This window comes from Nelusetta ayraudi, unplaced genomic scaffold, assembly GCF_046127955.1.
Source record: "Nelusetta ayraudi isolate G7.1 ecotype Tasmania unplaced genomic scaffold, CSIRO-AGI_Nayr_v1 ptg000017l, whole genome shotgun sequence".
Taxonomy (NCBI): Eukaryota; Metazoa; Chordata; class Actinopteri; order Tetraodontiformes; family Monacanthidae; genus Nelusetta; species Nelusetta ayraudi.
Window position 1 is genome coordinate 5,527,760 of NW_027466067.1, and position 16,185 is coordinate 5,543,944.

At 43.8% G+C, this 16,185-nt stretch overlaps 2 protein-coding genes across 4 annotated transcripts; one reads left to right on the forward strand and one right to left on the reverse strand.

The window, feature by feature from the left end:
- The first annotated feature begins 1,223 nt into the window (after positions 1-1,223).
- Positions 1,224-10,276, forward strand: LOC142887371 (tetraspanin-2-like). Of its 2 annotated transcripts, none has more exons than XM_076024981.1 (8): positions 1,224-1,539; positions 4,214-4,316; positions 7,817-7,914; positions 8,096-8,170; positions 8,266-8,358; positions 8,473-8,544; positions 9,098-9,181; positions 9,295-10,276. In XM_076024981.1, exons 1-8 carry the CDS (start codon positions 1,471-1,473, stop codon positions 9,358-9,360), a joined length of 660 nt encoding a protein of 219 aa, XP_075881096.1. In that variant the 5' UTR covers positions 1,224-1,470; the 3' UTR covers positions 9,361-10,276. The 2 variants fall into 2 exon arrangements, with proteins under 2 accessions (XP_075881096.1, XP_075881097.1); XM_076024982.1 differs by lacking the exon at positions 1,224-1,539 and adding an exon at positions 1,946-1,969.
- Positions 10,277-10,717: 441 nt separating this feature from the next.
- Positions 10,718-15,932, reverse strand: slc25a55a (solute carrier family 25 member 55a). 2 transcript variants are annotated; one of them, XM_076024979.1, is made up of 10 exons: positions 15,805-15,932; positions 15,088-15,198; positions 14,622-14,747; positions 14,205-14,260; positions 12,936-13,026; positions 12,716-12,834; positions 12,437-12,632; positions 12,157-12,311; positions 11,891-11,966; positions 10,718-11,801 (listed from the first exon to the last, which is right to left on the reverse strand). In XM_076024979.1, the coding sequence occupies exons 2-10, from the start codon at positions 15,105-15,107 to the stop codon at positions 11,642-11,644; spliced, it is 999 nt and encodes a 332-aa protein (XP_075881094.1). In that variant the 5' UTR covers positions 15,108-15,198; positions 15,805-15,932; the 3' UTR covers positions 10,718-11,641. The 2 variants fall into 2 exon arrangements, with proteins under 2 accessions (XP_075881094.1, XP_075881095.1); XM_076024980.1 differs by having other exon boundaries at positions 15,814-15,922.
- Positions 15,933-16,185: the final 253 nt, after the last annotated feature.

The following is a 16,185-nucleotide window of genomic DNA, read 5'->3' on the forward strand; positions in this document are numbered from 1 at the left end:
TGGCAGGAAAACAAAACAATACATTTGAAAATACCAAGAATGACACACACGCAATGGCGTGTAGAAATGGTAATGCTCCCGTTGAATCAATGTTGCACAGGGGGAGGTTGTTGTTGGCTACACAGAAAACCTGCAGGCAGGCGGTTTGTTTTGGTGTGCGTGCAGCGCACAGTTACAACATGTAGCAGTGACATTGTGTGTGTACATCCCTGTAAAGCAGGCATGGACAAACTATGGCCCGTGGGCCCTATGCAGCCTGTCAAACTTGAAGAAATTATATCAATGTCAATAAGTCATAAAAATAGCTGGTTCATCCTTTTTGTCAGTGTTTTAAGAGACACTTCAATAAGGAGCTAAATACTGTGGAACTCCAAAGACATATTTAGTTGTTGCACTTTTGTTCATTATCAATTGACATTAAAGAACATGTTTTCTATGTACCCAATGATATATTTTTTCCCCTATGAGGTGAGTCACTAAAACACTCCATCCATCTGCTCCTGCTCCGGCCCCTCTGTCAAATTGAAGAACCCATTGTGGCCCCCCTTTCAAAGAGATGGCCCATCCCTGCTGTAAAGGCTTTAAAAATTATTTGAACGAAAAATAATTGTCTAAAGCAATAATTTGCACCGATAATGTTCAGCTTTGTGTTAAAAAAAAAAAAAAAAGATAATTTTTGGATTCTCAAAAAAGAAATCTGCCCTACTTTTTCCCACTGTTTGTGGTCAGTGGATCACAGCATATCGCATTACAGTGTTGCAGGTGAATACAAGTTCCCACGTTGACATAACAAATAAAGATATCAGAGACTTGGCAAAGGTTAAAAATCCAGAAAGAGAAAATTAGACTATACTTGTGCCTCCAAGTCATAAATAAATAAATAAATAAATAATTGGAGTGTTGACATGGTTACCCATGCAGGAGCTTTGAGGGGGCTTGGGTTGTCTTCAGCACGCGCCATCCATCATATTTAGACACGAGCAGCGGCAGCAGCAGGGAACTGCAAACAGATGGCCACTCTCTCCACCAGCCACCCACGCTGACTCGTCAGGTCTGCAGCGCCTTCTTTCCTTCACCGGAGCAATGGGTGCTTGTCGTGGTTAACTCATATGTAAAATCCCATGTATGCAGCCGAGCCCATTTCTAACAGTGCTGCTGGGTGTAGAGTCCTCTCCCCCACCCTGTGAGACACCCCCACCACCGCCACCACCAATACACAGGGGGACGGGTACCTCGGCGCGACGTGCACGCGACATGACAGGGGCGGTGCAAAAGCGGGCGGCGTGCAGCGGCTTTGTGCGCATGTTTGGATGTAGCGGGGCAGCACAATACATGCACAATACATGGTGCGCGTCCACCAGCGGCAAGGATTGAGAGGATAATAATAACAATAACAATACAGTGATAACAGCGAGGCGGCAGGTATTCAAAGCGGTTCGGATCGTGGGCAGCGGCTGACCAGAGGGCATCATGAGTAAAGTGCAAGGCGGGATGAAATGCGTGAAATATTTGCTCTTCTTCTTCAATTTCATCTTTTGGGTGAGTGGTGTGTTTTGAAAGGAGCATAAACGCCTTTTTTTTTCCTTTTTTTTTTATGACATGATGGTTATGTATGCAGAGAAATAATCACTTCATTTCTTAATAATTCGGGGGCTGCGTACGCTATTTTGTTTGTTTTAGGTTCATTTTTTTAATTATTTTTTTTAGTTATGCCTCGTTTTATTGCTTAACCAAGAAGTGACTTCTTCAAGATTCCACACTAATGCTCCAAACCACTCCTGCATCATGTTCTATAATTCGAGTGTCCTCCAGTCGTAGAAAACAAGCATTTTCTTCTCGAAGCTGAGAGTTCAGTTGTGTGGCTCTGATAAGTGATGTGGGTGATCAGAGCCGCCCCCCCCCCCAGCAGAGCCGCTGTCCACATCCTCTGCTTCCCTTTGGCTCTGAGCTGGGAGTCTCCATGCAGCAGGTCAAGCTGAAGTCAGGCACTGTTGTTTACTCTTGACACATACTTGGTCTCATCTGTGTTAGTTTGCTACACCGCCATCAGCTCATGGCTGCTGTGTGTCCACATATCGAACCTGTTGTCGGATGTTGTGTCAGGTTTCACTGTCGTTTAGAAATAAGTTTGTGGTTTTTCATTTTCATACAACTAAGACCTTTGATTTTGCAAGGGCATTTTTTTTTTGTTTTGCAAACATGGAATAGAAAATTGTATAAATTGAACATATTCTGAATTCCCCTTGAATCTAGGAGTGAGTCAGTTGAGTATCCCTGAGTGTACTGCTATTATAGGCCTATACACTTGGGATCTGTTTGTTGAGGCTGACGACATTTTCCTCTGAACAATGAACTCTGGTCGGCTGCTGCTTTTTAAAATGTAACTGCACTGACTGAGAAAAGACTCAAAAAGTCGACTTTGCTCTGCCACCAGAATTGAAAGCTGCAGCGAGAACACCTGTGCACACTTCCCTCTTTTTCAGAATTTGTTTTTTTGCCCAAAAGCGTCTATTTCTGCAACTATTGACGACTTGACTCGGAAAGAGCCAATGACAGGAAAGTTTTTGGCAAATCATCTTGGTGATTTGGCTCATGTTTATCTGGCCTAAAGGGAAAAGAAAACGAGAATACAACCACATCAAGTAAGAAAGGGCTGTATGAGTCGTGATCTGGCTTTGCAAAACGCGACGCCATCACCAGCGGACACTCTCATGCGTCTCATGGCCAAATGATGGAGTATACATTGATTTAAGAGGCTAAATGAACTTGTGTACTCTGTAAGGCGATGGCTCGGGTCAGCCCGCACACTGGCCTCTTTGTTCGGGAGCTTCGCCGCTGAAAGCGGAGCCGTCGTGGTTGGAGCCAAAAGGGGGCGTACAGTACGCTGTCATTTTCGGGGCCCGAGGAGGCAGACGGGCTGCCAGCGCTGGTGTGACTTACATCACCAAGGCATTGTGAGGCTGGCACAGCCTGAGCGTGAGGTGCACCATGGGAACACCAGCGCATGGTGTGAGGATCCATCAGTATTTTTTCCTCCGATTCACGTGGAAGGCCGAGATGTTGGTGCAAAGCCATTTCGGTGTCGCGTCATTTGAGGAGACTTTCATTCGTCCCCCACTGCAGCGGATTAATTGTGGCCAGAACGGAGGAGAGGTCCTTTATGGGGCTTCGGTGATTCATGCCATCAATAACTGAGCTGGCTTCACACCCCTCGTAACTTGGTTGGGAGGGATGAGCAACTGCTTTCGGTTTGGAGTCCATTCAAGACACTCAGCACTTAAGGCGACGGAATTACATAGTAGCGTTTTCCATTTTATTGCGATATAACTTAGGCTGTAAAAATGCACTTGCGCAGGTGGAAAACAAGGCTTACCTCACCGTTTTGCAGGTGACATTTTGGCCTTGGTCGTGAGTCAAACACGGACATCTAATAAGATTATTGGCCGCATTCTGGAGCCCACGTTTTAAGAGATGTAGCATTATCCAATTGATCTTTAAATCCTTTCTTTGATTATTCTCTTAAAGGGCCAACAAGGTTGAAGTCAAATTCTGCTATTATTCAAGGTTTAGGCTTTAAGGTAACTGTTTACAAGTTTGTTTCATGCAAAATGTCAGAGGTCAACTTTATTACGGTTGCTTAATTTCTCATCACAGTTCCTCTTAATTTTATAGTATCATAGTATATCATAGTGTCATAGTATCAGGTACGCTATTCAATATTAATAAATACTACAAGAGTTAAACACCAGTAGACAGACAAATGACAACTGAAACAAAACTTTTTTCTTTTATTTTGACAGTTTGTGCCGCTGACACTGAAGGCCCTCTTTTTAAGCCTCAAGACATTTCAATCTGTCACTCAGGAGGTGATGCATTAGCATTCCTGGCACAAGTTTGATTGGAATGCACACACAAACACACACACACTCACACAAACACACACACACACACACACACACACACACACACACACACACACACGCACACGCACACACACGCACACGCACACACAAAAGAAAAGAAACGGGCGAGAACCAGGCATCTCTTCACAGTATGACAAAGACGGTGCCACCACAGGCTGAATATTAATCAGCTTGTAAGAGTGAAGTGGAAAAATGTGTTTGTGAAAAAAGTGGTTTGTGAACAGTGTTTTTTTCTGATTTATTTGATAACAAGAAGATGGTAATTGATGGTATAATGTCCTGTTTCTCAGCTATCAGGCCTGCTGGTGCTGGCCGTGGGTCTGTGGCTCAGGTTTGACCCAGAGACAGTGGAGCTCCTGACTGGTGATCGCGCCCCAGGGACCTTCTTCATAGGTACGTGCAGCTTCCACTTCACAGCCTGATACATATTGATGAACGATAACAAAACAAACTGTCTGGAATAAATCAACTGGAATTCAAAATCCCTATTAAAAGAATTAAATAAATGTAAACATTTCTGTAAAAAATACAATACATTTCTCTTGATAGTTTAAAAAAAAGTAGCTGTGCCAGCGCAGTGCTGCGTTGCATCATCAGAGCTCACTTGGAAATGAAGACAGACAAGACGGTTCAGAGAACAGAGCTTCAAATCCCACATCTTTCTGTAGGCAGACGGGCAATAAAACTCAATTACTATTTGTTAAAAAATATTTTTTTACCCTGTAATTTATTAAATTGTTCTACTCAATATCATATATGCTTCAGTAACTCTGCTTAAACCGCTTAAATCTCACAATGCAAAACAAGTGCATCTTGATTTAAAAATGTATTTTGTAAAAAAAACAAAAACAATAACCAAAATCATCCAGTTACGCACAGTAGTCTGAGAACTGAGAACTGAGAACTTCCTGGGGGGTTTCCAATTAAGTGCAGGTGTAACTAGCCACTGATAAAAGTCGCTCTGAATGCTTCAGTGGAAATCACATTTCTAATTGTGTGGAATGAATGTCTCCTTTGATTTTTTTTTTGTGTGTGTGTGTTTGTGTGTGTGGATGTGTGTATTGTGTGTCGTATTGGGCTCCCCACTGATAGGAAGTGAAAGACGATATGCTGAATGCTTCGCGAGATGCGCCACCAGTGAGGGTGATCCAAGTTTCGGCTAATGGGTAAAAGTGCTTGTGTCTGCAAACATTGATTTGAAACTCGTTCCCCAGGTTTTTAATCAACCTTTAATAAGAATTCAGCAGTCGCAGCAAAACTCAAAGTGTGCGACTAAAATGCAAAGTAGGTCAGGAAAAAAACAGCACTCAGTGTGGAGAAGTGTGGCGGTGCGTGCACAATAGCCCCTCTCTCTCTTGTCTGCCTTACAAGCAGGAGGTTATAATGAAGCCTATTCTTGTGACTGCCGTTTAGATCATGACCTAAATTGGTGACTTCACTTCATCAGCTCTCTGCCGCAAATTTCATGGAAGTGCCGTCTCCCCCAGGGACAGGAGGAGCAGGCCGGGTGTGGCAGGTGGCACCAGGTCGATCCTGTCCCTTCGCAGGCAATCGCACTAGTTCGGCTAGTGAGGATGTTCTGTATGGACAGAAAGACGGAGGGCGGACTATACATTTGGGGCATGTACGAATGTATAGGGCAAAGGAAAACACAAAATCACGTAATTATCCTGAAAAGATTTTTTAAAAAATAGTTGCTTAGAGGAGTAAGACTACTTTATTTGTTGGGTTTTGTGTAATGATGGAAATTATCAAGCTTTACATTTACAGCTTAAGGTTGCATATGCAAACAGTATGATGATATTTCATAGGAGAAATGCAATGTTTTTAGTTAGATGTTCTTAAAACCCTCTCCTCCACGATTGTTAACCAACAGTAAGAACAATTTCTTATTTTTCTTTTCTTCTGCTGCAAAGAGATCCACTGCTTTATTGTGATTGTTACCATTTATGGAGATGGTTATCAAGAAATGCCAGGGAATCGCTCTGGTCCCTGGATACTGTCCACATCTTCAGAGATGATCTCACAATTCTTGCTCTAGGGTGGATGGATGGTGGAAAGGATTAGGCGGGAAGAGGGGAGGAAGTTGTGGGGAGGGGGCCAAAGCGAGACCATGTCCAAAGGCTTTTAACCCTCTGGCGGACCATGGTCACTGGAGTAGACAGCCATTTAAAAAATATTCTTCTCCTAAATGCAGTATTTTTCTGGTGGCCTGCATATCAGCCTCAGGAGTATCAGACCCAGACTTTCCACGATTCACTCATCAGAGGGTCACAGGCTCATTTCAAGCACAAACTGCAAACCTAACAGATTAATCCTGATTAACTGCAATTTCTCAGTTAATTTCTAAAGAGCCTCAGGTGACTCGTGGCCCCACGAAGAAGAAGCCTCAGCGAAGACGTCCCCAGTGCCTTCTATACTAAATTCACCACACGTACTACGACTGTAACGCCTTTTGAAGCAGTTTCACTCCCTGATGGTTCGTCCTGTGCCAGTTAACCTCCACTATTGCATCGCAAGCGTTGATATCGTAACAGAATCCGTGAGAAACCTGTGTCACAGAGACGCCCAGAACAGGCAGGAAGTTGGCGGTTTTCTGCAGGATGTTGGTATTACCTCAGAGAGGAACAGTTCAGTGTGCATATTAAAACATTTAAATAAGTGATGGGAAACAGCACCGACCAAGATCACTTTGTTTATACAGTGAAAGGTGTCTTGGCCCGTGATACTTTCCATCGCAAAATCTCTTTGTTTCGGCTTCCAGGGGCGCGTTCAAAGAAAAAAAAAATGAGGCTTCTTTTGTTCGACTGGAGGGGGGAAAAAAACACACCAGCTTGCAACAACTACCGCCCCATGTGGGTTAATTAAATTGCTGCCCCGGCTGCTGTCGGTGTCACTGATTAGACCCCTGACGTGGACCTCTGAGAGCGTCCCGGTGTACGGTTACGGCGCTCGGGGGCCGTAGTTAGGGCCCGGGAGCAGGAAGGGTGACGACACGCCGGCCGCCTCGGCGGCAGTTGCTGCGGTGGGCGGGATGCAGTCTACTTCCAGCGCAGACACGAAACCTCGGAAATTTGATTAACGGGACAGATGGCGTCTGTTTGACTGAGTTACCGCACTGGCATACGTCTGAAGTCTGGCTAAATGCAAATAGCGCAGATGAATTACAAAAAGAAATCCAGTCAGTCTTCTCTGGCTACGAGTTGATGAAGCTGCGCCCAGCATCTTCAGACAGACAGACAGACAGATGGCCGCCGAAGATATTTATTTTTCAGCAGTGTCTGGACTTTCTCTGAAGACGTTGTTGCTCAGTCCCCGACCGTTTCCCGTTGTAAGTCTCCCAAGTGGAGCGAAAGCAGAGCGTATGTTGTGTTTAAAGTGCTACGAGGACAAAGGGAGACGCGCCAACAGCTTGTGTCACAGTTTTAACTTTGAGTTCCATTAATCTCGACGGAAGGATTTTAAAACTCACGAAGCGGCTAAAAAGGAAACGGAGGCTGTTAATCAGACTACGCCGTGGGAGGTGATTTAAATGTTTTTAAGATCCTCACAGAGTTTCCACCTACACCTGCGGCCGTTATTTAAACCCGTCACAGTTACGTTTCGACTCTGCAAAGCGGAGAAAAGTTGTTAGTTTATACTGCCACCCAGCGGCAGAATTGTAAACTGCATCGACACAGCAAGGTGTTTTGCATTTTTAGGGTAAGGCATTGCTAAGCATGCATATTAGTCTCTCTCTCTCTCTCTCTCTCTCTCTCTATCTCTCTCTCTCTCTCTCTCTCTCTCTCTCTCTCTCTCTCTCTCTCTCTCTCCCTCTACACACACACACACACACACACACACAGAGCACCAAATAAAACACACATAACAATATTTCCTTGTTTTTCTCCTAGCTGTGTACATCCTACTCGGGGCCGGGGCCTTGATGATGGTCGTCGGATTCTTTGGTTGTTTTGGGGCCGTGCGTGAGTCTCAGTGTCTTCTTGCATCGGTAGGTTCTATCAAGCAATAACGCAACAAAGTTAGATTGTGTGCATGGTGGCCTTTGAAATAGTTTTTTGAGCTTCCAGCAAAACAAATTATGAACAGCCCTGACTCTAGATAAAGGCAAAAGACAAGTTGAGCATAATAATGATGTATCTGGAATAACAGATCTCTCCTCTGCCCCGCAGTTCTTTGCATGCCTTTTGATAATATTTGGAGCTGAGATTGCTGCTGGTGTGTTTGGATTCCTTAACAAGGAGCAGGTATGGCACTGAAAGGATAATGGTAACGCAATGTTCCATCAATCTCTACATTTTAATTCCATTTTTTCCCCTTTTTTCTATTTTACCAACAATAGATTGTGGAAGAAGTCCAGAAGTTTTACAGCACCTCCATCACCGATGTCTCCGGCTCCAACGGCACAGCAATCGCATTAATTTACCACAAAGTTGTGAGTAGGGTGCAGATGGGCCGTCAGCTTTGTGTGATGGTGTAAAAGCGACAATAGCTGATGTTTTCTTTTTCTGTTTGTTTGTTTTTTCTCTCAAAATGTTAACACTGACAGCTGAACTGTTGTGGCGGCTCAGCATCAGAAGAATCTACTGCACTTTGTGCAGACACTGCTGAGGATACACCGGTGAGCCCTCACAAATGTTACTAGCAAGCAGGGGGTCAAGAGCACCTAAACTGAGTCAAGACTGATATGAACTGAGACAAAGGCTGCGTTCAGACAGGTTGCCAAATTCACATTTTCATGAAAGACACAAATGCATACAGTAAAACAGTAATAGTAATATTTAAAAAAAAAAAATAGCATCATCGCATCGCAAATTTAACGACAATATTTTTATATTTTAAGGTATAAGCCAGGAAGCTAAGAGAAACATTATAATGTTTCATACACAAAATGTTCCCAGCCACATCCAGATATCACCATGGTGATGATACTCATGACAGGCCTGGACTAGAGTTGAGTTCTCTTGGTCTAGTGCCATGCAAGTCTTTGGGGTCAAAAGTCAACTTTGTCCAAGAGACCTGGGGCCAGAGAAAGTTTGAGAACCACTGGTCTAGTACCAGCAGTCGTTGCATTTTATAACCACACAGTGGCAGCATAGTTCAGTTTTCAGGATCACAACTTTTTTTTAATTGCATGAACAGCAGCGGTTTTTAATGGTGTGAACGCTTTCTAGGACTGTCTCAATGCAATAACAAACTTCTTCAACGAGAAGCTCCACATCGTCGGATACGTCGGGATCGGAGTGGCGGGAGTTATGGTGAGTTCTTGTTTCCCTAACAAACTTCTTTAAACCGAAATGTCACATTCAAACAATATAAATCCAACTATATAAACAATATGACGTGGGTGACAATGCGTGTTGATTTTCAGATCATAGGGATGATCTTCAGCATGGTGCTGTGTTGCGCCATCAGGAACAACAGGGAGGTTATATAAACTGGTGTGTTGGCTCTCCTCCACCTTCCCACCGAGCGGCCGGCCCACTAAACTGTTCCACCCCCCGACCTCCCCCTTCCAATATTTGTCTGCGTAGAAAATTACCTTCCAACGTCCTTCGCCTCCACCCTCAGCGCCACGCAGGTGACGTTCCCTTCCTCTCATGGCTGGCGCCCCCTGGAGGCAACGGTGCTCTACTGCAGTCTCACCCGCCCCCGGCGCATGAAGACTTTTTCCTCGACATGGGAATGTTCGTGACTGAGGAGTATTGCTGTAAATACAGACACCAGTTTTGTTTTTTGTTTTTTTTGTTTTATTGTTGTTGTTTTTTTACAAGCACGTCGTTAACAGGATTTATTTCGCCTCTTGTAGCCCTTCCGTTGTAATTGACAGGCCTTATGTGTGGCGGTACTTAAATGTTTGGAGGACTAGTTTGCCTTTTATTGAAGTGAATTTCAATGTGCCTATGTGCTAGTTTAATAACACGCACGCATGGATACACACACACACACACACACACACACACACACACACACACACACATACACTGCTGTGCTATTCACATTTTTTTCCTTTTCAGTATGTATATAATGTGTTTGTTTTTTCTCAACCAAAAACCTCCCGTGTCTTTACTGTAAAGCACAACACAGTGGAGTCGACTCAAAGGCTTATGGGAAAGGTGAAACCGCCACCTTGCGAGTTTCTAAATCTATCAGCAAAAAGGCGGCAAGATGACACCTTTACCCGAGCTCCTCTGGTGCATGCGTTGATGGTAACAGTGAGCTAGTTTCTCTTTGCATTTGCCGTGTTTTTCTTGTGGATGTACATTTTGGTGGCGTGCCAATGAGATGTTAAGTGTAGAGTAATAACGATTCATGTGAGAATTAACCGCAATAAAGAAAGAAAACACCAGGTGCGCCGTCTTGTCTTTTTTTTTTTTTTGTCTACGCAGTTTTGGTTTCTTTTCCATGTAAGTCGATCTGTTTCCTGTAAAGTGTGGGCAGACAAAGCAGTTGCGGTCGGTGAGGTTGCCAAAGGCCACCGCTCGCTGGCTAGAGGGCAGGAAACGGCAGACATTTTGTAAGGCACCGCGCCGCCTGTGACACACTTTCTTTGCAAATTCAGCCGACAGCGGTTTGTGCAATGCACTCACCAGGAACAGAGGGAATTAGACACTTGAGTGCATATCTGTACACAACTGTTTTTCCTCAATTGAAGCAAAAATAAAAGTAGGATAATTGCACACTACTGCTGGCTAGCACTGCTGACTTCAATCACCACTGTTGAATTGATCATTTAAATTCATACTTATGCAGCGTTCGTATGAAATAGTAATTGATGAATGGCGACAACAAAAGAGAGTGAACTGCAATTTTAATGTAGAAAATGCAATCCAAAAAACAAACATACAGACAAAGACATGGTACGTACAAACAAAAACAAGGTAACAGTCGTGATTTACAAACTTGCGTCACAGTAACAATGATTTCTTTGTGTGCAGAGCCTTGTTTCGAGAGTGATGACACTCTGTCAGGTTAAGGCATAAAAACTACGAGGCGGAGTTCTACACAATGTTATAATATATATAAATATATAAGGAATAAGCCAGTAGAACTGCGCACAAACACACCTAGTGTGCATGAATGAATCAAGTTTTTGCAGTAATCAACATTGATCACAGGTCACTGAATGCATGGTTTGACAAGTACATGGTCCCATGTTAGTAGGAAAGGTTCCGACTAGTTCTAACAAGTCTAGACTGTTAAAACATCAAGTATAAATGTTAAAGAACACTTTGCAACAAGTCAGGTGCTCAGCGTCTGTTCCCATCTGAGCAATTAGTCAGAACTTGATGCAAAAGAAGGAAATAAGTGGAATACTGCAAACTACTGCAAAATAGCACATGCTTATAAAAAAAATAAACAATGATGCATGGAAAAAAAAAAAAAAAAAAAAAGTAGATTTGTATCTTAAATGGAGTGAGCTCCCCTCCCTCACAGAGGGAAAGATAACAGGACTGTTTTGACAGGACAGAGTCTGAACTCCCGCTCCACCAGTCTGTTAAGGCTAACAGCTTTGAGTGCAATCCGTTAGTTCACCGAATAAAAATCACATTAGTGCAACACCGCTGTCGGAGCACGGAGAAGATGAAATTCTTCACAACTTCAGGCATTTCAGGGCACACGTTGCCAAATCTTGTAAACTGCTGGTATGTAGCTGCCAATGGTTCCGTTGCCTGGGGAAGCCGCAATGCATAGCAGGCTGGAACCGGCTGGTGAGCTCACGCTGACAGGAGGCTGAGCGGCGAGTTGTCCACGATGTATTCGCCGATGCCGACAAAGTACATGACCTGCGCGATGCCGAACAGGGGAGCGATGACGAGGGCCCGGCAGCCCGCGCCCTTCAGGAAGGCGGACGGTCCCTCCTTCCGCATGATTTTGCTGCCAAGCGAAGGAATCGATTATTTACACAGCATGAAGGAAGTGAGAGACATGATGAACTTGTTGGGACAAGAGAACAAAATACCGACCTCACACAATCCACAACCCCATTGTAAGTCTCCTCGTTTGATCCTTTGTTCAGCGACTGCAGTCTCGTCTTCACCACTAGAAAAATAATTTGTGGAGGAAAAAAAAAGTCAGTTAACATCCTAAGAGAAGGGACATTGTTGGTCTAAAAAAAAAAAAAAAAAACCCTCTGAAATCCATTTCATTCTTTCCATTTTTATGTACTTTGACCGTCCCTGTTTAACAACAACAGACGGTTCCCTCGTGATTCAGGTCTTTGAATACTCACCGTCACAGGGGTTGACAGCCACGGCAGCCGACGATCCCGCCGCACAGCCGGAGAGGAACGCCCAGTAGAAGGGTGACGAGCCTTCAGGGTTGGGCTTGCCAAGATTGTTGAGGTGGGCAAACAGCGGGAAGTAAACAACAGAGAAGGGAACGTCCCTGGAAGAAATTTGAACAGGACAAATGAATATTGCTCGTGGCAAACGTGTGAAGGGATTGTAGTAAAAAAAAAAAAAAGGAAAAAGAAGGAAAAAAAAGATGGACAAGGCTCTCTTGAGTTTTACCTCATCAGCGTCGCCCCCAGGCCTTTGTAGAGCCCCTGGATGCCCTGCGTTTGGAGAAGCTCCTTGGCGATCTGAGTGGCCGACACGGCTCGCGGTGCCGACACGGCGGTGCCGGAGATGTAGGTGCGGCTGGGCATGGTGTTGGTGGCCACCAGCTTCGCCGGAGACATCATGACTGGTTTTTGCTGCTGGGCCGCTGGAGGGAGAAGAGTGTATTAGAGTGCTGTAGGCCGTCTGGTGGTTTGAGTGCGTTAAAGATACGTTTGCCTTTCCACTCACCAAGTCTGCCAGCATCTTGAAGCTGTATCTTGAGCATCTCCATAGGCGTGGTGATAACAACCTGGCACATGCCAGCACCGCAACCCGCCAGCATCTCTTTGAACACGGTCAGACCCTTACTGCAGGCAGACAGGAGACATATTGTAAATCACTACTGACAGGGATCATTACACCCTTTTTTTTTTTTCAAACAGCTCTTTGCCAGATTAATGTTCCTCACCCATCCTTGGCAAGTTTATGCCTGAAGAAGTCGTTAGCAGCCAACTTGATCGCCTTCTCAGGGGTGACCAGGGTCAAGTTAACAGCAGCACCTGATGACAAAAAGTAACTATGTGAGCACAAAAATCACAATCAGATTTTGAGTCATTGTGCAATCAAGAGCATTGCTTATGACTATCATTACGACATCAGAAAAACATTATGCCCTTTCTATATGTTAAACACACAGACAAGTCAATATTCTCAGTTTAAAGTAACTTAGGTCATGACAAGTAAGAGGAGAAGTCGGAAACTTTTTCAGAGGAAAAAATGAGAAACAAAGTGAACACAAGACAAGAGAAGGCAATGGACATTAAGAAGATACAGAGTCTTGGGATTTTTTATTTTATTTTAAAGGGACCACTTTGTGTGGGGAAATCTCTTAAGAAGGAGAAATGGATTTACTCATAATCTCCCAATCAGAAGGTTAATGACAGAAAGACAGGAAATGAAAGGGTGGTAGTGAAAGGCCTGGAAAAAGATCCTCCATTGTCGGTGTGTGCAGACTTCAGGCAAACTGATAATCTCATCATTTTAGAGTCCGAAGACAAAAGTTCACCTCGGACTCATTTTCAAGATTTTTGCCCAGAGTCTGCAGGGACACCATGGAGATGAAGGGGGAGGTTTACAAAGATATGACAGTGAAGAGACAGCCAAGTAGTTAATAACAGGTAGTCGAGTAACAGGACAAATAGATGGCAAAACAAAACATGTGCCTATAGTTTTAAGTAGAGCAATATTGTAAGAACCATTTTAACGATTTGCCTCCAGCGTGGCTGCGCCTTATCGGCTAGCCTTCAATATCCCAGGGGGACCCACGTCTGCAATATGAAAAACACAGATGCAAACAAACAGCATTCCTCACACAAGCAGAGACCCAGAATAAAGGCCTCGATTTTTCTTTTTCTCACATTTAACCATGTCCACAAGATTTCACTTGCAAATTACGAAGAGCTAAACATACGCACATGCAATGTTCAATTCGCTGCATGAATCTTACTGAAATACCAGAGATTAAAGCTATAGGTACAGCTTGGCATCCTGTCAATCCCTACTTTTTGACAACTCATTCCACATTTTACTTGTGAATGTGCACCTTAATATAATTTTAAAAGTCTTGGCAGGATGCAGCCAAATAGGATTACGTTCTACCTTACCATGGAGAGATTTTACCCACTTCTACATATTCTACTTGGCTAGCAATTTAAATTTAAACATGCGTAAATCTTACCTCTGTACATTCCAAAGTAGCCCTCCGATCGAACTGTTTTCACAAGGCAGTCCATCCTGCAACAGAGAGGAAGCGTTTACACACCAAACACAGATAGAAATGTGGAAGTCTCTCAGTTAAGATCTAATTTTGAAAAATAAAACAAGAAAAAATAGGTCGCTCGATGACAATTGGTCACGAGAGTGGAAGTGAGGAAAAGGAAGCAGGTGTTCACAGGCATGCGGGCCGACTCACTAGAGTGGCATGGCATTGGTCTATTAGATCTGTTGTTTAAGTCCAGACATCCATCTCAATCCCCTGCATGAGTCACAGGGGGATTAGGCGAGAAAAGTAGGCAGACACGAGGCTCCACAAAGAGCGCAGCCACCCGTGCGTACAGTGGCGCTCCACAGTAACTGACCAACTAAAAATACTCACATGTTCTTGTAGACCTGCTGACCGTGTCTCTGATTCTGCAACCTGGTCTTTGCCAGGTCGATGGGAAAGACGCAGGTCACCCCAACGATGCCAGCAATGCCTCCATTAATGAGCTTGGCTGGTAGACTGAAAATAAACAACGAAAAGAAGAGTACATTCACATGTTCGCACTCAATACAGCCGCTTTCAATGCATCTATAATGACATTGATCGGATAAAAAGGTGAAAAGCGGTCCCAGAAACTGGATCCAACGATAACAGGAAACATAAATAAATAAATAAACTACCCATCTTAGTCTATAAGCCATTATTTAAAGAAATCAATACCAGTATTGTACATTGAGAAAATTACAAAGCAAAAAAAAGCCCTGGACTTCAGTGTGTATTATTTAATTGTTTGTAAATAATTGAATGAGGGGGGGGGGGGGGGTGTACAAGTCAAGAGTTAATGAATGACACACGATACCTGATCTGCTGCTGAGACATGATTCTTAGAGCAAGCGAAGACAGAGGTTCAAACTGGAACGAGTGATAGAGGATCCGAGTGTTTCTGGCGTCAAATCAATGAACGGAGTCCCTGAGGGGAGAAAACAGAGCGGAAGTACTTAGAGTAGTAGTCGGATGTACACTCTTTATCCTGCTCTCAGTAACAAGCTTATCCAAACACCACTCATGATCACGGGACTGTGATGCAGAGGGTATGGCCCCGCGTCTGAGTAGTACGACCCGTGGGAGGAGCTTGACCACATTCCGGAACACCATATATGGCAAGACAGCCTTCATACATTTTTGACTCACCACCAAAAAAAAGGAAATATAGAATTTAAGCCGACTTTCTTATTAGCGTGAGAAGCAACAGCATTACATAGACACACATTAATGGCAAAGTGCACTGGAGGAACGTTTAACCAAAGACAATTATGGCATATTGTCTTTACAATAATTAAAACATGATTTAAAGCCAATTCCAGTTAGATATTATTGTGCAACAACACCACTGGAATAACTTGACAAGAGACTGTGAATTAAAACACGTTATTAGCTGTCACTTATCTACGTTTGCAGACATCTGGTTCATTAACTCAGAACAATGGCGTCTGGATCAAGCAAACCCACGAGAAAATATGAGTTTGCCGTAACTGCACTCAATAACGTATTCAAAAGCATAAAAAGAAAATAAGACGGTACTTACAAAAAAGATGTCTGGTAGTTCTTCTTGAAATTCGCTTGACGTGAACGTTTGTCTGCTTTGTCCGTTATGCCGGTCGACAGGGCTGCGCTCAATAGCTTTTGAAGGCAGTCACTGGAAATTTCCATTGAGCAGTAACCGGAAAGGGGACGCGCCTGCTGTCAACCAATCACCGACGTGCTTTTTGTGTATTTGGCGCCTATTGGCTACACGTAGCGCCCCTTGCTTTCATTGGAAGGAAGGCTTATCCATCGTGTCAGAAAGATTACAAAGGGCGTTCCTCGACGGCAGCCGTTTTACCAAAATTCTTTGAATTTTTATCGCTCAAAGTTAGACGCTTTACACAATCACTTCAAGCCAGACATTACAAGAGCG